The sequence below is a fragment of the Brachycentrus maculatus genome, unplaced genomic scaffold (genome assembly GCF_059751285.1).
Source record: "Brachycentrus maculatus isolate JH-2025_06_01 unplaced genomic scaffold, ASM5975128v1 h1tg000119l, whole genome shotgun sequence".
Lineage (NCBI taxonomy): Eukaryota > Metazoa > Arthropoda > Insecta > Trichoptera > Brachycentridae > Brachycentrus > Brachycentrus maculatus.
The window spans coordinates 1,260,001-1,286,546 of NW_028280872.1; the positions used below are offsets into that span (position 1 = coordinate 1,260,001).

At 29.6% G+C, this 26,546-nt stretch overlaps 2 protein-coding genes across 4 annotated transcripts in view; one reads left to right on the forward strand and one right to left on the reverse strand.

The window, feature by feature from the left end:
* Nucleotides 1-8,739, forward strand: part of LOC148309618 (uncharacterized) — a 156,815-nt gene extending 148,076 nt beyond the window's left edge. For all 3 annotated transcript variants that reach the window (XM_088259668.1, XM_088259665.1, XM_088259666.1), the window contains exons 5-7: nucleotides 1-148; nucleotides 4,371-4,527; nucleotides 8,133-8,739. The exon at nucleotides 1-148 is cut by the window's left edge and continues 76 nt beyond it. In XM_088259668.1, the coding sequence (XP_088115794.1) occupies nucleotides 1-148; nucleotides 4,371-4,527; nucleotides 8,133-8,311 (484 nt within the window). In that variant the 3' untranslated portion in view covers nucleotides 8,312-8,739. The remainder of the gene's footprint in view (nucleotides 149-4,370; nucleotides 4,528-8,132) is intronic.
* A 3,299-nt stretch (nucleotides 8,740-12,038) lies between these two features.
* On the reverse strand, nucleotides 12,039-20,631 carry LOC148309619 (uncharacterized). Its single transcript, XM_088259713.1, has 3 exons — nucleotides 20,489-20,631; nucleotides 18,477-18,664; nucleotides 12,039-12,390 (listed from the first exon to the last, which is right to left on the reverse strand). Exons 1-3 carry the CDS (start codon nucleotides 20,629-20,631, stop codon nucleotides 12,278-12,280), a joined length of 444 nt encoding a protein of 147 aa, XP_088115839.1. The 3' UTR covers nucleotides 12,039-12,277.
* Between the last annotated feature and the right edge of the window lie 5,915 nt (nucleotides 20,632-26,546).

Genomic DNA, 26,546 nt, shown 5'->3' on the forward strand with positions numbered 1-26,546 from the left:
GCAGTACGTGAAGATAGGATCTACGGTGACTTTTGAGTGCAGGCTCTATTTCGGTGGTGACACCCTCTGGGATAGACCGCAGAGGGTGATGGCGAGGAGCGTCCCCAACGTACAATGGCTGCATGATGGACTGGCTATAAGTTTTCAGGTAATATTTTTTTGAAAGGCTTTCAGGTTTCTTATAAAATTCATGTCTATATATGTTTAGTAAAAAAATAACTATGTAATTTTTTCCACATAAATTTATTTGACCAGCAACTGGGTTTCGTTGTAACCGACATCGTCAGACTGGTGTGAGGCTAGACAAAATTTTATGTTATGTACACATCAAGGAAAGAGTAGAAAACCATGGTTTTACATACATTTTTGAAAAAATGAATTTAAATTGAATGTGTTTAAGTATTGAATTAAAATAATAATTACATGTAAAGGTTAAAAGCATGATTCGACATAATCAATTTTTAGAAATAGATTTTGTATGTGAATTGAAATAATAAATGTATTTAAAATTCTGGAAATGTTGGTTGCAGACTTCTACTACTGTTCATTAGTATGGGGAAGTCCTGTATTCTGTGAAATATAATAAAATTTTCAGCAGTTACTTCTTATCGACATGACATTTAAAACCATTTATTGTTTGTATCGTAATACGTATAGTAAAGGTGAATGGATGTGTGTGATGTGCGAATGAAAATTTCCTTATAAGGGGATTATTTTTATCTATTAATTTCGAGGATTTATAATCTCTCTAATTTTCTACCCTCACTAAATCTGTGTATTTTTTCTTTTCTATAAGTAAGACTCACACTCTTATGTTGTTCAGCGCCTTATAATTGCGTATAAATTTAATATTGACATTTTCTGGGTGATTGGGTTACCACCGTCAATAACGGTAACATTTCGCGACGAATGGTAATCCGTTACTTAGCTCAAAATTTAAATCTTTATGATGAGATTTTGAATTCATAGGATTATCTGTTGTTTACGTCGAATAGAGTTGGCAATTTTTATTGCCTTTTTATTTCGGGAATTTTAGAATTCCACAAAAATAAAAATAAATCATCATTCATAATATAACAATGACTACAGCAACCTTTATTTATCTTCCCACTTTTACATAGTAGAATCAGCACCTACCTCATTCTCATATTTAAACGTTCTTAAGGCGCACCACTTAAATTAAGGCTTTTTTTTACAAATTGTGTATGATTATAATGTTGCATGCATCAAAACGAGTGTCGCAATAAATTTAAAGTAGTATTTACCGAATAAATGTTTAGAAAAATATTTTTGAAAGCTTTTTATTGGCATTAACTTATTCATTGTGAAATATTCGAATACCTTTTTTATATTGTACATGTGTACATAAAAATAACAATCATAATATCCTGTTTGATTTGAGACTTAACAAAACGTTACATCATTTCTATGAAACAACATTTAATGTACCAAAATGAACGAAGCAGATAGAAAGAGTTCTCGAAGACGCCGTGTTTGACACGCGTATAAAAACACAGAAAAGTCTTCTAATTTTATTCATGTTGACACTCAAAGGATAATAAAAAGGAAAACAATAGAACACACGCAAAACAGCAAAAGGATATTATCCTGAAAAGAACAATGTTGGATGTCACATTGCCGACGTATGAAAATCAGGTTCGGTGATTTAGTCCTTGTTCACAAGGGTCCTTTATAACTTGTTTGCTCTCATGTTATAAAGGATTTTCCAGGATGAGACAGGAGCAAGATGGGGTCACCGCGATAAAAACATACCAGGAGAACATGTCGAGGTGGAGGTGTATCGTGTCACCTACAAAGTAACCCTAGTGCCTTGGGCGACTTTATGTATTATATAAATTATATGGAAAATGCCACTCCGCATCAAGGGCGTATCTTTGTAGAAATCTGTATTGTTGAAGTTTGAGATATTACTTTGAAAATATTTTTCGATTTGAGTTTAAATAAATTTGCGGGTATGCAAAAATAAAATCAATAACTTCGAAAACTTTATTTTATTTATTGTTTCGGCATTAACTTTGTGGTAAGACATGTTACAATGATTAAAGAAAACACTTCGTTTTTTACCACTTGAGTTTTATTATAGACTACATGTTTCAGAAGTTAAACTTCCATCATTCAGGTCTGTATAATAACTAAAATATAAAATTGTTCTATAAATAAGGAGAGGGGAAAGTAAGGGGAAGGGGTTAGTCAAGAAACGGAGTTTGAAAACAAAGGAAAAATTGAAAGCAATGGCGAAGAATTTTGAAACAATATATTATTTAATAAATTATTATTAGAATTCAGGTTTTTTTGTATTTCTAAATTTTCAAGATAATTCATAATTTGGCCTTTATATGGAACAAGGTGTAATAATTTTAATTTATGAGAGGGAAATGAGTGATTAGTATCTATTATATGATTTGCAAATTGCGAAAAATAATTGCTAACAAGACCGCTATGATGTTCTTTAATTCTAATCTTTAAATTTCTCGCAGTTTGGCCAATATATTTTCTATCACAATCTCCACACGAAATTTCATAAACACCACTTTTTTGTAATAAATCAATTTTAGATTTTGAGTTATCGAGGATTTTATGTAAATTATTATTAGTATAATATGCAGGTTGGATATGGGAGGGCAAGATTTTCGAAATATTTTTAGTTATTGAACCCGTATATAAAATTTTTCGCCAAGATTTATTTTTGATTGAATCATTATTAGGAGCTGAATATATGTATTTTTTGGTTAAATTAATGATGGAAGTTTAACTTCTGAAACATGTAGTCTATAATAAAACTCAAGTGGTAAAAAACGAAGTGTTTTCTTTAATCATTGTAACTTCGAAAACATTAAGGTAGTCCCTCTCAATTTGAATAAATTTAAAAAGATGTCTTTGTTTTCATTTTTATATTTATTTATCGATTCAAGATACATTATTTTATGCAATTATTAGTTATTATCATTATTTTTTTACATGAGTGAGTTATTACAAACTGCACCATTGATGTGCAATAAATATGATTTCAGAGACAAAAACATTGAATTTAATATATTTTTTAAATTCGTTATAAATCAACGCAAAGCGAACACTTATATATCTATTAGTCTCATTTTGTTTTATATACATGTATTGGAAAGGGTAAAGGTATTTGTTTTTACAATTCAAGGCAACTGTTAAATAAATAATAATAAATATTATTTTACATTTTTTTAAAAAAAAATTACGACTTAAGCATTTATTAATTTATTTTATTTTTCATTATATAAATGTTTTCCTTGTATAAAACTTTTTCTAAGAGTATGTTTTAGATAAAATTTATTAAATAAAATCATTGTAACCCTAGAAATTGAGATAAATAAAATATCATGAAAATGTTGAGATACTGATTTTTTTTCTTTCTTCTTGGCCCAAAAAATTTGGTTATAACACGGTATAACCATTAAATGATCTCTACAAAAGGCAGAAATATTTTTTACATTTTTAACAATGAATGGTGAAATAATACTGTAAATACGAGTTTAGATTTTATTACATTGATCCCAAGGTCTCACCCGCTGCAATCAAACGTGCTAACTGCGAGGTAGACCACCCCATGTAATAAATTGTCCTTATCTCTACTTCAACAGAATTTTATTACCCGTTGACCTTTAGTGTGACCTCACTTCACTTATTTAAAAATCTGTCAAACGCTTATTTATGGCATTCACGCAAAACAGCAAACGCGTCTCGCTTTAATCGGCACATACAGCGCGGCTGAAAGAGTCTGATGGTTCGTCCAGATAGTGTCCATGTGTGATGACATTGATATGGGTTGATCTGCTCCCTGCAAACCACCCCGACCCCTTCTCTGCTAAACTTTACTCCGTGATGAAGAGAGCAACGGAATAATAAAGCGCCCCCTTGCCGCAATCGAGGGGCTAATTTGACTCGAAAGGGGCATACACTGGGCAATTGTGATTAATTTCTTGCATGTATTTTTAAAACGCAGAAACGACAGATTATCTGATAACGTTAAATCAATTTTGGGTTGATTTTTACATAAACCTTTTAATATTTTGAATTAAAAGTGATGCATTAATTTTAAAATTTTAATTTCTTGATTTTAAACTAAATACCAAACATCTTTTTAACATCTATAAAATAAACGTAAGAACGTTTTGGTGTAATTAAATAAAATGATCAAACAATTTTTTTTTTGTATTTATAACTTAGACAGAAAGTATTATTTCTTGTTCTGTTGCTTCAATCAATCTTCATTAGTTAATATCCTTGTTCTAAAATATGACCTATCTGTGAGAGATATTTAAGTGATAAAATTAGGAGCACATAAACTGGTAAGGGTGATTAAACTTTCTGTATTATAGGCCGAGAGAGGAGGCATTTCCGTGGAGACCGAGCGCGCTGAGAGAACTGGATCTAGCCGCCTCACGGTGGCTTCGGTGGGATCGGGAGATGCCGGTCGCTATACCTGCACGGGCCCGGCCATAGCTCCTGATACTGTCACCCTTCACGTTATAGAAGGTAATTCCCGAATACCTCCTGCTTTATTATGCTACCCCGGCATGACTTGTTATGTGAATTATCGCCTAACCTCCCTCCTGGCATTATTAAGTTGGACGGAAGGCAATGTGATTAACGGTTTGTACTTAAAGTAGGCTATAAGAGTGAGTAACTCGCGAATGATGTTTTCACTGTCAAGAACAAAGTAAATCCAATTTCTAAATTAACTTTGGAATTCCAATTATTGTTCCATTTAAACAAGGGAGGAACATTAAGATAATTACAACGTTATTAGACTACTTACTGGTTTTTCAATTATCCGAATGGCTTCTTTAAACTCTGAATTAAACATTTGGCAATACAACAAAATAAATAAAGCGGTAAGAAAACAAAGATCGCAAACACCTCAAGAATACATTTACTGAATAACCCGAGAGAGAGGTCTTTGTCGGGGCCACGTTCGAACTAAACTACTTTGTTTTAAACAGGTTAAAAAGCAAAGGTTTGGTTTTCCTAAAGCCTTAATTAACTGGCCATTTAATTAGGAAAGCTGAATCCATGGAGCTTTGAAGGTTTGCTTGACTCAATAAAATACCAATTTTTATTTCTACTTTAGCATCTCTTTCTTCTGCATAAGTTAATTTTTAGTATATTATAAATTTGTTAAATAAAACCACTAAAAAGTAAATAAATTGTCTACAATATAGTAGAATTATGAAAAAAATGCCAAACTACAATTGCAAAACATTCGAGTTGACCAAAATTTATCCACGTTGAAAAAAGTAGTGCTGAAAAAGTTGTACTTTTGACGTGAAGTTTGTAGTGAAGCAATAAATAATTAAACGGATCCACAGAATTAATTCCAACAATTTGTCATCCCGACAAATTAGTTTCGCCTCATCCCAAATAAATATTTTTAACGCGTTATACCATCTAGATAAAGCATTAGGCCGGAAAGTAAGACGTAAAGGATGCCTTAATTAATCCGATTTATAGCGTACACCCCCTCTCATTGTGTAAAAAGATTTATCCCCAACCTTGGTGACGGCAAAAAGATATACAAAATTCAAAGAAACGGGACGCTAAGGTTGTCGCTTTAAAGAAAATTGGTTATAAATCAAGTTTTTAGAGTCGGAATAAGATCGTGTGTAGGCCGGGATAATTTCCTCGCTTCCTTCCGTTTCGGGGTAATTCCTGGATGTTTGGTGCGCAAATCAGCGCTCGATGTCCCGTTCTGAATCCTTTCCTAAGGCATTATTTATTTAAGCCACTTTCCTTTATCACTTCATGGGAAGTTAAGGGAATAAACAGCGAAACTATGACGTGACTTGCAAAGTTTGTTTTCCGTTTCTCGAGCTGTGCGCTTTGGTTCCTCTCCAAGTGAATAATGGTTTTCACATAAATTCCTTTTATTGCTAAACCCATTAAGCATTTAACCATCCGGCAATTACATATACAATGGGTTTGCTCTTACCTACAAGTGTATGAGTATGTCAGAAAAACGACTAATTACACTACGCACCTATTTATTTGAAACGTATCTTATAACAAATCATCATGGATTTTATGTTTTTCTCCAACAATTTGACAAAATATTATTTTCATAAAAAAAAAATTAACGAAACTTTAATTGTAACTCTAGTCTGGAGCATATTGTTGTATAAACAGAATTTAGACTATCATGCAGGTAGAAAGGGGGGTAAAGATACGCGCGAAGGATAGAGATAGATGAAGACTGACCATGACATAAGCAAACCAATAATCACACAGCTTGTAACCTACGAAGAAACAAAAGTAAACAAAGAAATCAAAGTTGAAATATAAACAAATGTAGAAAATATGCCAAAAACTTATTTGCACTCAGTATTTTATAAATAAACTCGTTTAATTGTTTTCTCCAGAAATATCACAACGATATTCCTATGTTGTGATTTTTTTCTACTACTAGCAAACAAATATTTTTTAAAAACACAATTCGCTCACTCCTTTCAAGAACGTCATAAATCAAAAATTGACAATTTTCAGTTGTGCATGTTTTCGGAATGCCCAGAAAATGTACTATATCCCAGCAAAAGCGGCATATTTTTAACTTAATATTTACCTGCTACAGGGCAGAAAGTGTTGTTTTTGCATTTTGAAGAAAAGGTATTGTTTAATTATTTTTATCAAAAAACTAAATATTTTTCAAATGGAGAAAAAAACTTCAGATTTTACCTAAAAAGATCTGTTGCACAGTAAAAAGTTCAGTAAGTGGCTTGATATTTATTTTTAATACATTGTATTATATTCTTCAACTTTAAAAACGTTCTCCTGAAAAATCAAGTATTTTGATTTATGACGTTCTTGAAAGGAGTGAGCGAATTGTTCTCATTAAAAAATCATGGCTGTATATCTACCAATAATTTCCATTAAATAATGTTGTATGGTAATTTCACAAAGTATAAAATAATTAATTATACAGGAATTTTATTGGAAAATAATCTACGTAAGTTATTGTCTCAATTAAGTGATTACAATGACGTAATTGGACTGGTATAATTTACGTAACAGCTGCTAAATTCAGAAAACTTCTTGTTCAAATAATAATGAGAGAAATTGTTTTAAATATTCAAACTGTAATTGAATCATTAAAAAAGTTGTGTACAAAAAGTTATCTGGGTCAAATGGAAAAGTTTTGCGTTATGAATGCATAATTAATTTATTAATTCTCATAACTTTGGATGAATGAAAAGAGAGAGTGGTTATATTTTTAAATTTCTTAATTTGTTTTTTTTTAATGATTTTAATGACAACATCCTTAGAGATGGGAAAAAATGATTTCTACAACGTTGCATTTTTGTAAGCAGTTTTTTTTTAAACTCAATTAATAAAAGAACTAAAACATTATAATCATAATTCTCATATCGCTTCTTGTTTTCAGTTCGCGGCAACATATGGTTGATTTGAGTTAGCTCCACATTAATTCTCCACAAAGGAGTTATTTTAATATAACAAAAACTCAACACAAATAAAGATTATTTTTTAAAAAAATATACACTTTTTGTGCAGATTATGACTTAAAAAAAATTGTGTAGTGTGGTAGTAAACCATGGGTAGAATGATAAATGTATAAAGTGATCACTGTGCGTGTATAAAGTGATCACTTAACCAGCCTATGACAGGTCATAAGCCCTGTAAATACCCAGATATCCCTCTTTGCTAAGATGTCAAAATGTAAATAGAGCTCCAAAGTGGAGAAATCCTGATTTATGGACCTTGATTTGGACTCACTCAAAATGTTGTGAACACTCATAATTATGTATTAAAACAATTAATTATTTCTTTCAAAAATTGATTTCGCAATCATTTTGTGATAATATATATTATTTTAATAAAAAAATCACTTTGTAAATACCACTTTTTCTTCAAATCTACTGTTACCCCTATTTCGATGCATTCCGCATCATTTTCAAACACCGTATACGGTGTTTGAAAATTATGCGGAATGCATCGAAACAAGTGTCTCAATAGATTTTTTAAAATAGTGGTATTTACTCAGTAAAACTCCAATTGAAAATAAATGATTTCTTCAAAAAATATTCTAAATATAAACGTTTATTTAATTTATGTATATTTTTTGTTTCTAGGGGAACATACAGAAGCTATGCAAAGAGACGAGTCTGCTTGGATGGCAAAAGCATCCAATGCATCTACACCTCAAATTTCTGCATCTCTCATACTCTCGTGGATAATATCATCGCTATTTATTCAAAAATATTTTCCTTTTTCATTCATAAATTCATGTTCCAAGTGTAATTTGAGATGAGATAAGAAACTTCTTTTCACTCAGGTAGCAATAAATATTCACTGTTCCTCATTTTAATTATATTTAAATATGTTTATCTTATCGTCAAATAATTTTTGGTAAAAGAAAATAATTTCATTAAGATTCGTTAGATTTTTTTTTATTTTCAGTAACTATTACTTAAATATTCAAACTCCTGTATTATTTAGCGGTAAAAATAATTCAAATATACCTCATTATTTTAAGAATTTAATTTATATGCATGTAAATACGTATTGTGTAAGAAAAAACATGTATTCAGCTTAGCATATTTTAAGTAAAACATCCAGCAAATAAATGTAGTTATATTTGATTAATTTAATACTGTAGTATCTCAATACATTAAATATTTTAAAATGTTCAAAATAACTGTATTTTTCTATAAAATAAATAAATATAATTCAAATACATTTATTTATTTATTTTGAAAACAATATTTTTTTTAAATAACTACATAAGAATTTGCCGATATCTATTTATCGTTGAATGGAAACAGTATGAGAATGGTATCCTCTTAATATTTTATGATATAGGTAGTTGCATTTTTTTGTTTATTTTAGGATAAAGGTTTTTTTCAGGAATTTCAAATGAACAAACCTTCAAGAACCCGAATTTGGTATGCAGCGGTAACAATGTGCAATTTTAAAGATTCATAACATGGTGCAAAACTTAATTAAATACAAATCTATGAAATTTTACAAAATATTTGAATAGATTGTCGATGATTGTGCTGTAACAAAGTTTTTTCATGGTTTCTTCAAAAAGATTTGCAATTTTAATTTGACAGGAATTAGATGCAGAAAACGGCTAAAAATATACGAATGATTTAGAATAACAAGATAATAATTAGATGCAGGTGAAAATGTAAGTATGTACAATAGAAAAGGCAGGCAAAGTATTATATTATATGTAGTTTGGCGATCTATCTCGTGTACAATGCCTACGAAGAATTGGCGTTAACTATTCGACGAATCATTTTTATATTATTACATACCGTTTCGATTTTATGTGATCCATGTTTTTTTGCATGCTCTCAGTTTTGTCTTCAAAAAAGTTCACGGTGGTTCATACTATATAATATACTGTATTTCCCTTCGATCAGCAAGCAACCCCGTCAGCAATACTTCAACACTCTGCCTGTCGTGTAAATCTTATTTGAAAATAAAGTATAACATTAAACATTTCCGAGGTATTTGAATTAACAACTGAAATAGTATAAACGCTGAAATTCAGACCATGAAATAGGATTTATTATCCTTTAACCGTGGCAACAATTTGCGTCTGTATTGAAAGCATTGAAACCACCAAATTTATCGTCTTTTGTTTAATACAATTTTGAAAAAGCTCGTAAATTTTTCCTGCTGGAAATATAAAGTTTCCTGTGAGTGCAGATTTATTGTGTTGTTTAAAATCCTACCAGTTTATTTTCCAATGTTTGCTGAAATAAAAGACACTTTTACTGTTGAGCGTTATAGTACAATCCCGCGTTGTTGAATGCCTTATATTTTCTCGAAAATGTACCTTCATAGTGTGACATGTCTAACGAATGGAATAAAATCTGCAAAATTGGGACATAATAGTTTAAATAAATCAATTTAATAGCAATTGGTGAAAACGATATTTCTGTACTTTTATTCGAATTAAGACTTATTTGGCTTGTTATTATCGGTAGGTATATTTATTTTTTATTAATACAAAAAGCTTAAAATTTTCTAATATTTAACATTTTGTTTTGATTTTTATTATTTTTTAAATAATTTTAAAGCGATTTTTAAACGTCATCGATTATGTAAGCGGATAAAGTATTTTTTTTTTTTAATATATGTTTTTGAGATAAACCTAAAACCAGTTTTTATTAATAGTAGAGACGTCTTCAATAATACAGAAAAATCATATTTATAACAGTTTGTTTGATGGGTCGTTTTTCTTTATTTCAACCTTCATTGATTTTCTTCTCAAATAACTTGGCCAAAACTTTATCGACGAGAGTTCAATAATAACCTGTAATAAACTTTATAAACACACAAGACACGGATTGTTTGTGAACGTTCGGATCTTAAAGATCCATTCTCGTACATGTATACTATACTGATCGAGTAACCGAATGCCGATTTTAGGTAAATCTCATACACAAACCTTGATCCGTTCTTTGTCTAATAATTCACAGATTCATCTGTTCAGTAATTTACAGATTCACTGATATTATAGGTTATTGAATTGAGTTTCTGAAAAAACCAATCGATAATTCAAAAATGCCCGCTTGGTGAATCTGAAAATCTTTTGACCATCTTTTTATGTTAATAATCGATTATCATCAAAATAAAAATTGCTCGCTTGCTGGTGCAATGTGTGTAATGAAAGATGCATAGTTTGATTTTTTTAATTTAAGTAAAACGTTCACATATGTGTATAGGTCTCTTATGTTCGTGTCTTACTCACCTTCAAATATTTGCAGAATAAACAAATCAAATGTAAAAATCAACATATTTCTTATGGGAATTTTGAGAATAAAAGAATACTATCATTTTTATTAAATTTATTAATCATTGTTGAAATATTTACAAAATTGAAATTATATATACTCCTTTGAGATAACAGGAATATTTTGAATAGTAATCTAAAAAAAAATATTTTTCTAATGACCTAATTCAAAATATAAATAAACTAAATTATTGAATAAGTTGTGGAAAATATTTTTTATTCCAAAAAAATTTTAATGTTTTTTCAAACCACTTTTTGTGCAGAAAATTTTGTTTTATTCATAAAATCAATATCCATGATTTAAAAAAAAAATATAACCGTTTAGTTTTAAACAAATCACGTTCAATTAACATTTTTAACTGGCAGTCGATCGTTATTCGGCTCCAAACATGAAATAAATGAATTTATATTATTTGTAGGGGTATTCTAAAATTTATGATACAAAATGTTTATTTTAAGTAATTTACAATTAATTCCATTTGATCCTAATCCTCACAACTCACTAGCTTAGAAATAAGTTACAATACAATAAATATTCACATTATTACATACCCAAAGCAGTATGTAATTGAAAACTTAGTCTGTAAATAATAAGTCAATATCACACAGGCAACGTTATCTAATCTATATACAGTAAAATCCTTGTAAATCCTTTGAATTACTGTCTGAGCGATTTTCTAAGAATTTTATTACCAATTAAACAAAATATTTACATGTTTAATTTTAAATCTATCATGATTGTTTAATTTTTATAATATAAGTATAATTTGATCGAGTATACTTTTCCATTAAAATATTTAAAATAATTTAAATAATTGTGTTTTACCAGTTATCATTTTTTTTATAATTCAGAAAATAAAACATTTTAATTTTATATTATTCGATGACGAATCTTAATTTAATTTTCGTGTTTTTTGCTGTCGTTCTTTCTACTCCAATTTTCAAGTGTATCTATTTATGAATTTACTTTTGTCTACATTCTTAAAACAACTTTTTATTTCATTATTTACAATAAATTAAATAAAATTTATAGTATAAATTGTAGTTGATTAAAAATATTATTTACTCGTTAACTACTTTTTTACAGTGTTTTAAAAATAATTAGTTTATTTTAAAACATATTTACACTTTTTAACAAATGAATAAATATCTAATAAAATATATCATCAAGATAAATCATATGTTGAACATCGTAAAATATCGTTTATAAATAAAAATATTTAAAAAAAAAATTAAAATTCACAGCAGTGAAATTGATAATGCCATAAAAATTATATTTCGGACTTTTATTTTAAGTAAAAAAGGTTGTTAAGTATTTTTTTAAGCTTTGTAAACACAACATATTTTCTTAACTTTTCACTTTAAGTGTCTTTCTATAATAATAATTTGGGTATACAAGATGTTCTTCAATTTAATAACTTACTATCATTAATTAATATTAAGAAATACATTGCCTAGTTGAGATGATCATCTGCCCATAACGACGGAGGATATAATGTAAGTGAATAAAGCGACAGCTACTGGAGACAGGAGGTTTGTAGCTGCTCTGTTGCTTGTCTGCATCGCCGCTGGATGCTCTCCTGGAAAAAAATGAAAAAAATATGCTTAAAACATAAATCACATCAATTATTTTAATACCCTTTACATCACCAAGCAAAAATAATTGACAAAGATATTGTTTAAAAAAATATATAGACACCATGGAGCAGTTAAGTTTTAGTAGGTATGCTAGGTAACTGATCGGAGGATAAAAATCTATTTTTTTTGTATCATTTCAGGTATTGTGCTGTATTATTCAAACTTTTCTTTCCCACCCTGATTCACAAAAAAATTGACATTTTTATGGTCAGAGAAGTCATTTGGTTTTACTAAAACTAAATATTCAATTTGTGTTTTTTAAAAGTTAAAAACGTCGATATAAATAAATATCCTGTATCGTTCACTTTTCTTCAAATTTTACATTCGAAACATTTCATTTCAAAATTCAATTTAATAAATACAGATATTATCATCGAATGTCTACCGAATCAATCAATGAAAATGAGATAAAAGATAAAAAGTGTCACCCTACATCCGCAGATTTGTGGAGCAATTAAAATTAAGTCTCATTTTAAGCCGTGATTGTAATATCTGTTTGAATCTCATTAAATTTACATGGGAGAAATAAATAATGAATTCTCTCTTCAGTATTATGAGTTATCTGTACAAAAGTCGTAATCTTAATATGAACTTATTTCTCAACTCGGGAACAAATTTCCGAAATATTAATCTAGCTTTGGCTCTACAGTGTAGCAGCGCCAGCGACCAAAATCTCTTTTACGATTGGCGTTTTACGTAAAATACTAACGGGGACAAATATAAATGACCCGAAAAGGACGCGATAAGAGGAAAAGCGTGAAATATTAATAGCGGTAATTTGTAACCACCCTGTATAGTCCGCGTTCGCTTTACCGCTGCGTTGCGATTAATCAAAAGCTCACTTCAAAAATGTTTGTTAATGAATGCAGCACGCAGCGCCACTGGATAATTCCGGGCTTATCACTGATAAATAATTCCAACAGTTTAAGTGACACTACAGTGGAGGGGGTGAGTTCGGAATAATGAGAAGAGTTGAGATTGATTTTAGATATTTTCAGAAGAAGAAATCAATATTATGTAGATAAATATATTTCCTCTTTTCTGTTAGTTTCATATAAATTGTTATCTTAATGACATACTACAAGTAATCATACTAACATTTTAGATCCAAGGACCGTATAAAGTTTTATTTGATTGTATTTTAACATCTCAACAAAGATGAAGAAAAATATGGAAATCTAGGCATTTACGGGGCTTACGACCGTCATAGGCTGGTTTAAGTGATAACTTTACACACGTGTAATATTCACCAATTCTATCCATAATTGACAACCACACTAATCAAATTCTTGGAACTTCTATATATGTATATGATCCAATTTCGAAACACTTGAATTTCACTAGAGACCATCTATTGGTGAGAAGAAAGAAGCTTTTTACTGAGTAGAAACTCTTTCATTTGTATATGAGGTCCGAGTAATTGAAATTCTCAATCTTTTTTTTCAACAAAATCATTTTGTTAAAATCAACTGATACCTAACGACTTTCTTAATTGAATAAAAGTTTCAGTGATTTCCACAATCGAGACTGAACAATATAAACAATTAAAATTATAATTAATTGACCAACCCACAAAACAATGTCATAAAAATAATTGTCGAGGTCCAATGTTTGACAAGCTTTTATTTCGTTACCCACGTAATTTGTTGAAATAAATTTACGATATTACATTAAAATGGTGAACGAATAAATTCAGAACGAAATAGTTATTTGCTCGGCCATACAATCACTTAGTTTCATGTGATTTGAGGGATGGGTAATAATAATTAATAACGATTTTAATCGCTATTTTAACGATTATGTCGATTTTTATTTTATTTAAATGATTAAGGTTTTGTTCTGACATTTTTTGGTTCAAATGCATTTTATAGAATAAAAAATACATGGTTGTTATTTTATTATATAACAAGATTATCTTTATGAGACAAATAATTGGAAATTACAATAATATGTCATGACTGCGATTTCGCGTGCCGAGGGCACATTTGATATTATATATTTATTATAAAATTACAAAAATTGTTTATGACATGCAATCAAATACGACATGGCCAAATACTTCGATATATTTCAGATCTATCCACTTTTATTTTCCAATAATGGATAGATCTCTTGTGTAAGTTTTTATTTTAATGACTTTATGGATTATGAAAGCAGGTCGTACAACTTTATTGCACAGTAATCTTAGTTTTTTTTTAAACTAAAAAGGTAAGTTTAAGTTTTTTAAAAATATATTGCAGCATGTAGTTCTATGTACGTAACTATAAGGTGTGTTTATTGTAATTTATGTTGCTTTTCTGTGAGATGCTTTCTTGTGTTACGTGAGAGTAATTTTTAAATGCAAATGTGAGGATTATTTGAGCGTATAGTTTTTTGACTGTCATAAATTGTAGATTAGGAAAGGTTATTTTAATTATGAAATAATTTATCGGTAGAAATAACTGCTTGTTAAGGGTTAATTTACTTGAAAGTTAATAATAACAACATTCCTTGCAACATCAAACTGAATTCAAGGGTGGTTTCAGGACATACGAAAATATTATTTTACTAAATAATGATTCAACCCATTTTAGCACAAGCAATAGGACCGTGGATTGTTTCTAGTAATAATTACTCAAGAAACTCGCATCTTATCCAACTTCCTTTACAAGCCATTAAGAATATGGGTATGCAACCCAGAGATAAAACAACGTATAAGAGAAGTTCAATTTGTAAAATAAGGAAATAATGCAAGGCGTAGATAAGCATCGATAAAATTTAGAAATAAATGATAAGATGGTTTAGATATATAGACCGAAACAGTAAGGACATGGAAACAGAGGAAGAACGAGGCCTTGGCATGATCAATTATGTCATATGCTTGAGCGTGATCAGCCAAGGGTCGAAATAATCGGCGGGCATGTATAGGGAGGTGAATTTTTGCATGTTTGTGAAGCTGATCGTTATGGTATTTCATTCTCTGTGCCTATCCCTGCAGTAAGCGGCGTGATGTTTAGTCAGTCAGTTAGCAAAAGCATACTGTGGTTGTTTTATCGAAACACGCAAAAGCTCTCCATCGTTTCTAAATTCCATTCCTTATTCAGATTCCATGAAGTTTCGTTGCAACAATACGCCGATGCCTATTGATGACTCGGCGTAATCCACCGATCACCGAGTGGTATTAGCGCCAGACAATCACTGCAGTAGGCGGAGAGTACGCCAGTTCACCGCAGGACCCGGTTATTTCGAATATTTCCCAGATTAACGAGCGGCTTCACTTTTAATTTGCGAGCTTATCGCGAAAAACGGCCGGCTTAATTTATGGTCAAAATTTCAATTAATCAGAGGTTTACCGTAGGTACGGATACAAATACACTGTAGCCGAACGGTGTAACATTTAAATTTGATATATTATTTGTCCCATTTTGCAGGACTTTTAACTGCAAAAAATAGTCCGCTAAATAAAATGTAAATTGCATCAGTTATGTAAACACGGATGAAATTAATTACGGTATTACGATTGCGTACCCAAAATGCAAATTGAATCAAATTCATCCTTGTGAATGTCATAAATTTATGACTATTTATTTAATAGCATTTTATCAAAATAACATTTTTTTTATTTATTTATTTGGCATTAACTTTGTGGAATGACATGATGATTCAATTATATAAATACAACACTTGTAAATAATAGACCACTTTTTTTGAATAATTAATGCAAACACGAATAATTTTAAAAACTACAGATGTTTTCGAAATTAGTCGTGTTAACATTGATAAACTCAATAAATTGGTTTTACACAAATGTTTTATTTTGAGGCAATAGCAGATACTTCCTGAACAAAATCTCAACTTCGAACCTCCGAGATGAAAACTCTCCGATCCTAACCGGAAACACATTGCGAGAATGAGTAAGAAATACTGACATCCGGAGCGTGTGTAAGATGAAGGATATCGTGAGGTGGGGACGACAACGAAGGCGACACTTGAATGAACATAAAAACAGAATGTCAGAAGACAGACTTCCACGTATTGCCCTTCAAGGTAATTCTGAAGGACGCAGACCCCCAGGCAGACCTCCGAAAAGATGAAAAGACAGCTGGGAGTCAACATCCCAAGAGCGACATACGGAGGCAAAAACTGATCCTCAGGATCAACAAAAAGAAGAAGGAGAAGAAGAGTTCTAATTTAACATTTAAAATTACACTACGCATATTGTTACCATAATTGTCAACACAATTAACATTGCATTTTTTCCTTCTAGTTTTTGTGCTGCAAAAGATATCACATTAGTACTTAAGATATCAATTATTTGAAAGTAAGGTAATCAGTTGAGAGTGTTCAATATAGGAGTGACATATTGTCAAAGGGAGTTTGACAAAGCCTGTAAAAGTCAATGAATCGATGCCCGCGAGAAGGATAAACATTCCCTACCTAAACAAACTAGTATAAATGTTATACTTTCTTTCGTCTGTTTTAGACGAGTCCCTCAGTTTTTAAACTTCTTAACAAACACCATATTGGTGTTTATAAATAATGAAATTTCAATCACCTTACTTATTTTTAAAGTTGAAAAGCTAATATTTTTAAAGTGGTTATTAGTTACCCTCGTCCAAACTACTGCGAAGTAAATAAAATTCGCATTCTGAATAATAATCGATCAAAATAAACCACTTTTATGGCGTTTAAAAAGCCGCATTTTATGAGATTATGAATCTTTTCCGGATTTATGGTGACGCAAAACTTTGTAATATTTTCCAGTTTTTTCTCTTGGCAACGGCTGTGATGAAAAATTGTGCTCCTTGGTAATGTAATCTGCCTCGCTGGCTTCCCTATTCGTCAGGGCTCAGGCACTTAAAGTGATTTGCAAACTTTCTTTTGTGCGATTCCAAACAAACGTATTTTTATTCCGGCAGTTATTGAAATCGCGCTATGGCTCAGTATCGGACAGGGTGAAAATACAATATTATTTCGCGAAACCATGACGGGATCTGCGATGGGTGATATTGGAATGTTTTTATTTATTTCTCGTAACGCCTGCGAGATGAGACGAGGGAAACGTCTCATTGGAAATTGGAGGAATATCATATTTCTAAATATTTTTAGTATTATATTTGGGTATGTTTTCCGAATTGACACGTTATATGAAACGTTAAATTCAGATGATGGAGCTCATGGCCACTCGATTACTTATTTTAAACAAAATTAAATTGTTGATTCGTTTCACAGAAAATATCCTTATAAAGTACATCTCGGAATTGACATTATAAAGAAAATATATAACCGCTCTTTTCTATTATTTTTTTTTAGGAAATATTAAATCGATGTAAAAAAACAAAAAATAAAATAACGAAATCGGTATCAAATTTCTAAATTTTAACTCACTATGCATAATGAGCACGAGTAATTAATATTTACATATATAATGAACTGATGTAGTAATACAAACACAACAATATATATAGATTTTCATACCCTCAAATGCGAAGTACATTATCGGCCATGAAAAATACAGGGTGACCAAACAATCGCACCGTGATCAACGAAATCAGAGTGATAATAGAACCGCAACATTTTTCTATCAAAACAACCCACACAAATGTTCATTTATAATGTTTTTTATTCGTAATCTTCTCATACAGAAAAATATGCACATCAGCAGATTTATTTCTCAGAAGCAATACCTTCCGACTAACCAAAAATAGACTGGTGATAGTGGTCAAGGATCGTCGTTCATATAGCTGTTTGAAATTATTACATGGATTAAAAAAAAAACTGGAAAAAACAAAAAAAATCAAAATGTTGTATATTCACATAAAACTATAAAATTTCTCAAAACAAAAGGAAGGATTAGGCAAGGAGTTTAGAGGGAGAGGTAGAAAAAACCAAGGAAGGGATGATACGATGAGCAGCTCGTATTCTAAGGACAGACAATAACATTTTATTTTGCTGTCTAACTGGTGTGTGTTTTAATTATTTTCACTCTAAATACTTGAATTCTGATTTTTTTCATCGATTAAAAAAAAAATAATAAACAAATTTGTACCATTTAGCACGTGCACGCTGACGCTAGCGGGATTCGCGTTGGACGGCACGCACGTGTAGTTTCCAGAGTCACTGAGAGCCGCTTTGGTGACGAGTAGCTTACTGGTGGTCCCTCCTTCCGTCTTTTCGGTCTCCAAGCTGATGCCGCCACGCGGAGAGTCGAAGTCCACCACGGAGTTGCCATGATACCTGGCAAATAAAAAAATCAGTCATTTACTTTTGCTGAAAAAAAAATGCCTTCTTAACTCTAAATTACTTTTGAAAACCTAATAAATTTAATTTCTTATACGTTGTCATCATACTTATTTTTTATTTATTTATTTTTTCGGCATTTATGATTAAATTGTTAATAAAAACACTTATTTTACCACATGAGTATTATATTTATTTTTAACGACTAGTTTTTTTTAACGACACTTTTTATTGCTTCATTTTTTCCAACCGGTTTTAACAAGAACCTTGTCATCATCAGTGTTTTTGTACTCATTCTAAAATATTGAAATACCCAGTTAGGTTATAGATAATTACCCTTCCCTTACGACACCAAAAACATCCACACACTCCGTACACCATATGAAAATGAGATTTAAAAAATGTGATTAAAAAAACGGGAAAAAGTCCTAAATGCTGCTTTTATTGAGCGTTGCGCATTAGTACATAAACGCTGATTATGACAAGGTTCTTGTTGAAACCGGTTTAAATAAGTGTACCAATAAAAAGTGGTTAAAACAAAGTTGTTTTATTTTATAAAGTTTTTTTGTTTTATTCACTTTATGAAAAAGTGGTTTATCTGTTGTTTTTTTATCGTATTTTTACATTGATTTAATATGAACGGAGCTCTAGTTGCACCAATTTAAACATAAGTTATTGCGGATATTAAACAAATTGAGAAAACTGAAAAAGAGAGAAAATGTGTATTTAGTCAATATCAAGCTTAATTAGAGGATTCTAATTGGGCAATATTTAGGATCAGTGGTTTGCAATGACGGACTTAAAAGTCTGTTACTGATAGACTTTTTAAACGTCATTCAAAGTGCCAATCAATTCATGTTGAAATTATAATCAGTCTTTTAACGATGTAAAAATATCAAAACATTAATTTTTTTAATTAAAAAAATGGTTATAGTAAGAAAGGCAATAATGACTTCAGAAAAAAAACCTAAGTACTGAAATCCTTGATTATGGTAAATAAAATAAATTACCATAAATGGCAATTTATTTATGATAAATATTAAAAAAAAACTTTTGTCTTAACTTCAGATAATACGGTTGACTATTTTTTTCCTTTTTATGTACATAAACATTTCTATATATAAATAATTATCTGAGTCAAATTAAATTAAGATTGTGTAATATTTTCGCCAAAAAACGAAATCGATTTTTACTTTACGAATTTTTACTATTTTTTTTACAAAACTGATGTGAACAACAATTTCTTTTAATTCTAATCAATTTTTTTAAACAACATTTAGATTGTGTCCAAATACTTGTTCACAGATCTAGATTATCTCCAATTATAGGAGCTAATTTTTATTAATATTTTAATTTTAATATTAATTTTAATTTATAATTTATTTAATTTTAATATTTTTTTACTGAAATTCTTGAAACCTCACGATATAAAACAACTTTAGTTTTATATGGAAGAATTTGAATATTGTGGTTGTCAATCATGGGCAGAATTGGTGAATGTTACACGGGTGTAAAGTGATCACTTAAACCAGCCTATGACGGTCGTAAGTCCCTTAAATACCCAGATTTCCATATTCTTCTTCATCAATATTATAAAGTAAAAAATAAAATAATATATATTTTTTTCAAATAAAACAATTACATATTTTATTTAGATGAGATGTAATTCTGTCAAAGTTTTAAACAGAAGTAATTTTCATACGACAAAACTAATTCAATTGCGTGTAAATCTCCTTTCTCATTTCCCATACGAATTTCACGACGCGAGAAAGTTGAAGCTTTGTATGAACTTTAATAACATACCATCTACTAACAACTTACCAAAGCACTGAGGCACTCGACGGCGGAGTGGAGTGAACGTTGACTGAGCAGGTGAGGGAAATGGTGCTTCCTTTCTTCACGTATACATCCTGAGACCCCCATATATTAGCTTGGGCGGCTGTAACAACGAGAAATTTAAACATTAGGAATATATTTTACATAAAACGTAAAAAAATAAACAGAAAATATTTAAATATTATTTTGAAAAATAAAAAGACTTTGTGTTTTGATCCACTCACATTTTTATTAACCAACTAGTTTCGGCAACAACCTGTTGCCCTCTTCAGGATTTAATTTATGACTTAAATTAAGTGGTTTTACATTTAGTCATAAATTAAACCGTGAAGAGGGCAACAGGTTGTTGCCGAAACTAGTTGGTTCATACAAATGTTGAGTGGATCAAAATACAAAGTCTTTTTATTTCTCAAAATAATAAATCAATATGATCCACAAAGTTAATGCTTTCAATGTTCAAAACAGAAAATATTTGAAACAAATTTACAAAATATTTGTTGAATTGTTCTATTGGCCTAATTTTTATTAATGTAACTATTTTTGTAAATGTAAAGTTATGTTTATTATTGTTAATGTAACTATTTTTTATTATATACTTTTTAATGTAAAGCTTTACAATTCCCGAACAAGTAAAAAAAAAACAAAAAAACTCTCCTTGACTTCTATTGTTCACTTTGTATAAAACAGTTTTTATTAACACTTATTCGTGACAACTGGTTTTGAAGAATCATTCCATCATCACCTGATGATGGAATGTAATGACCTCATTACAATAAAAATATAACGATTTGACATTTGCATAAAAATAAAATTTGAAAGAGAGAAACAAGACAAATGAATCGCAAACAAATGATAGTGGAATGATTTTCCGAAACCGTTAGTCACGAAGAAGTGTTATAGAAGTGGTGTTACACAAAGCGAACAGTGGATGACAAGGAGAGTGTTTTATTACTATACTACAAATGTAGACAAGGTAATCATATGTCGACAAGTTATCAATGATTTTAAAACACAAAAAATAAAATATTTTATTTCATTAATTGAGTCGGCAGTCAGATTGTGGTAAAAATCTGTCCATTTTTAATTTGAGTTTGACTAAGTAAATAACAATAGAGTTTCGGTTATCCGACCTTCGGTTATCCGTCCTTGCAAGTTATCCAACCTACCGGGGCAGTGCCTCTTTATAAATATATATTTTTTGTCAATGAGTGCCTAGCGAGAGCTTGATTTAAAATGTTTAATATTTCAACGATTACTTTGGTTTACATGAAATATATAAAAAAATAAATAAATATTCTTCGAGTTCAAAGGGATATCATGCATACTGGCTAACAGTCTAGTTATATGCATGTTATTTAATGATTTTGGACCCTCATTACTTGGAACAATGATTGGGTGGAGTTCTATACAAGAGAAGCAAACACAGAGATGGGTAGGTTAGGTTACAACATGATAGAAATATCAACGTGATAGTGAATCTGTGAATCTATACTCAAGTCTACGAGGGACGGACAAAACATGACACCACACACATATTTATATAAATATATACTTTTCTACATATCATACATACATTTTGTATAAATATTTATTTAACAATTATAATTCAACAAATATTCTAATTTGGTAATAAACGTTTACCAAATTTTGGGAGTAAGTAAGTTAACAATTTTATGATTATAATTTGTCCAATTTAAATATATCTTTAAAAATATATACAAATACATATTGTGAGTAATATAATCCTTTTTTCATTCATAAATGATTAATAGGTTATCATCAATACAAATGAAAATTTAAAAGATCTTAAGTCTCAGAAAATTTGATTGATCTTTAAAGTCTCTTATGAAAAAAAATTGTAAATGGAAAAAAAACTTTTTTCTGATTTTTTTGTTTTTGTAATATTTATCTAAACTTCTACTCAATTTCAATATCAAATTCAATGCAAAATTATTTCAAATCAGTGTTTTTATTTTATACAGAGTGATTTTTAAAGATAAGCACAATATCGTTGATGTACTGACAAAAGTCACTATGTAATTGGCTAAGATACTTACAAAATTATCAATTCACCGGTGAGTATTTTTTTCAAAGGCAAATAAGGTTTCTGTATATAAAGCCATTATTGTTATTTTATCTGAGAAAACTGACTTAAAAAATAATGTTATTAAAATATTTATGATTCTTTAAAAGTGTTTGTTGAATTGTTTTATATACAAAACTGAATAGATGGACTTTGGTCAGTATAAAAGCCATATGTTCCAATTACTTTACCACAGAGTTGAACAAATTATGCAGGTAGATTGTATAATTTGGTTTTGTTTATATATTAAATTTAATTATTTTAGTTTAATCAAAATTCAACTAACAAAATATGATTAATCACATTCAAGCTCAGTGACATAGTAAGTGTATACTTAGATATGCCTATTTAATATAATGGACACCACAATTACGCGGACGGCCTGTAAATTTGCGGACAATCATTCGAGGTGTTGGACAAACATCAGTCTTATGACCACATCCGACAGGCGGCTGTTGTGTACCACTGTGTACTCATGAATATTTCAGTCAGATGTTACTGAGCTGTCCATACTAATCAGAGCACAGTGGGGTCAATGTCTACAAAAATCGGGACATATTTGTTAATTTTTATTTTCTCATACTTAGCGAATATTTTTGTTCTCATAATATCGACTGTTATTGAAAGTAAATAACATACTTTTTTCAGGCAAGCCTAAGTGGCTTCTATATAAAAACAGTCGACTATATAGCTTTTGAGTCATAGTTCATAATGGTAACCATAGGACCAAAACCCAGGCTACATATTAATTTGATAACTGTGTCTACATATGATTAACAAAACTTTTTTTAAAAGAAGTTTGACCCTTAACGATATTTGAAATTTTTACACGTATTACTAGTATCGTAAGTTTAAATGAACCTTAAAATAAATAACCAAGAATTTCTATGAAAACAGTTTAACAATAAACGTTTATTTGTTGATGGTTATTTGTGTGTAGCTGTAAATATAAAAAACCTAAAAAATATTATTTGCGTGTTTTTAAATAGAGAACGACCTTGTAACAGTCAATAATAACTGCTTTTCAAATAAATTGGATATCATTCTCACAGATAAATACAATCGTAATGAAGAACAATGTTGTTGCTTTTAAAATATCTATGTATAATTGAAATAAAAATAAACATTGCTTATCGTTTTTCTCTAAAAAATTCGCAACATAAACATTTCGTTTTGTGTTATACAAAACAAAGTTCTAAAACAAGACTATATATTTTCATTCAAAATCTATTTACCGATCTATAATTAAAATGTTTGAATTATGCTCTGATATTTTCTGTATATTTTTTAATGGTTAAAAGTAATTTTGGTAAAAAAAGAACCTTTAAATAACAATACTACTATGTACTATACTAACACAGAAAGGTACAACTCTCAAATTTACACATGGTGTGTTTCACATACGATGTTTATAATGATGTTGAAAGAATACGTGTTTTAATAGAAAATTTTGAAACATGGTAATTACCAAGTAAAGAAAAAATTTATATTAAATATTTAATAATTTGAAGATATGTTAGTGAAAAAATTCATCGAATTTATTTTAATTTTTCTATATATTATTAATTTTGAACAACATACTATTTTGATACAAAGTGTGTTATATTGTGAATTAATTGTTTTTAAAAAAGACATATTATCAAACTTAAAAATATTTGATAAAATAATTTGGATTATTATAACATATATAAAACTCAATAATTTATTCGTTACTAGGGTTTTATCTAGAGTTAATATAACTCTTCCATTTCCGGTAAATTAGAAACTAAAACAGTAACTTATTTGTTGCAAAGTTTTATTTATAGTGGTTAATAAACCTCTAGTTTAAGAATATATTTAACAGTGAAAAATAATAAAAAGGAAAATGGTTATTTGAAAAAAAAAACAAACAGTCGAGCATTTAGTTTTTGCAAATAATTTTTAAATCTAAATATCAAATAAAAATTACGCTGCAGTAAAATGAAATAAAGGGATGTTTTATTGAATACTTCAAGTCTCGGAGACGTTTCTAGCATTGAACATAAGTTTTGCAAGAAATATTGAGTTAATAATTCCGAAACAAAGATAACAATCGACGTAGTTAAAGTAAACAGACAATACAAAGTACAAAGACATCACAAAATACGTAAAGCATTCACAAACCAAGCGGTCAAAATGCAAAAATGCACTTTCAAAGGATGTTTATAACAACGAAGAACCAAACCACAGAGGATGGAAGACATCGGGAAAAGGAACAACAGCAAAGGGTTCAAATAAAATGGCTACGAGCGAGCAGGGCGTTCATTCTCAAAAGTTTCAAAAGGGATGAATAATACTAGTTGCGGTCGAAACAAACCAACCAAAAGCTTTTGAAGAGCTAATTGAAACGACAACAATAAATTATTATGAAAACAAATATTTTAATTGGCTCTATCTACGAGCTTCAAAGTAATTTTGATCTTACTGAGACAAAAGGACTCACTTTAGTTTAATAAAAATGTAAAATTATAATTTTTTAGGCGTTTGCAACCGAAAGCTATTATATTTCTACACTTTATAATTTTTAGCTTTTTACATTGCAACAATACTTAAGCACACTTTTTTGTCAAGTAAAATTTATATTTATAAAAATAATTAGTAATTTTATAAATTATTGACATGGGAATTAAAAAAGTTTTTATTTTACAACATAGAAAGGAGTCAAATAATTTAAATTCTGTAACAAAACAAAGCGTTGCGCTTAAGGGTATACAAGCATTTTTTTTCTTTTCAGGGAGTCTCTTTTGTGAGGCTTTGATTACAATCAAAACTGAAACATCTAAGAATGCCACCGCACGATGAGAAACGCAAAAGAAAATGATGAAAGAAAAGAAAAGTGTGAGGAAATCTGACCTGAAGAGTGGTGAACAGGAACGGAGGTCGACAGGAGGAAGGATTCATCTGGAAAGCAGAAGAAAATAGTCGAATGAAAAAAAAATTGTGAGATGAAAATAAGGAGGGGCCTGGTGCATGGAATTTGTGCCGAATTGTGAAATTATCATCGTGATGGCAATAAAAAGTATTTTTATGTTACTGTTATTGTTTGAAGTAAAATTACGAAAATTGTACATACCATCGCTCTGGGACGATAAACATCAATTTCTCGTTCAATGTCTAATGGAAAATAGTTTTTTATGGATTAAATAAAAATGTAAAAAAAATAATACCGTATTTTTTAATCATTTTTAATCATTTAAATGTATTTAAAAGGAAAATGCTTATTTATTAGTATTCAATTGCTTGCGAAAGCAATTTTGTACGTTATTTTATGTAAATGAGTTAATTTTCTGTATTTGTATGTATAAAGTTAAAAAAAATTGTTTTCAACCATAAATTCTTCAAATACTAAATCAAATAGTAGTAGATAGATAACTATTTAGTATTATCTATCTACTACTCTTATATTCTTTTTTATTATAATGACGTATTTTATTTGTAAGGGCCAAAATCACTCACAAAAAAGTGGAGTTCAGAATCATAAAAAATATTTGTGTGTGCATGATGATAAAATTTTAGAAATCTTCCTAATTTTTTTAAGCAAAAGATAAATGTTTTGCCGAACTTTTAAAATTATATTTTTGATACCGAAAGGGTTGGAAATTCACATGGGAAATAAACAAGAAACTAATAGAGATATTGTATTATAAGAACCGCACGTTAAGGGCAGAGCTAATTAATATTGGGTAAAACTTATATTTATATGAAAAACCGTGATTGCGTAATAAACTCACCCCTTTAGCCGCAATATCTGTGAGATTAGTCTTCTGGGGGTTCCACCCCCTTATTTCTGAGAGCCCTTGTAATAAATGTTAGTCAACAAGCGCTTCGCTAAAGGGTGGATGAATTACAATATTTCAATAAAAAATATTTTAATTTCAAAATCACCAAGAGAACAGTAGTGCTTCAAATTACCGCAATTAATTTTGATAAAGAATATTAATT

Coding starts and splice junctions, on each gene's coding strand:
- LOC148309619 (XM_088259713.1), bottom strand. CDS start 20,631: ATGTTTAAATTTCTCGTTGTTACAGCCGCCCAAGCTAATATATGGGGG. Junction 18,665..20,488: donor TCGAGTGCCTCAGTGCTTTG/GTAAGTTGTTAG, acceptor TTTATTTGCCAG/GTATCATGGCAACTCCGTGG. Junction 12,391..18,476: donor CAGCGTGCACGTGCTAAATG/GTACAAATTTGT, acceptor ATTTTTTTCCAG/GAGAGCATCCAGCGGCGATG.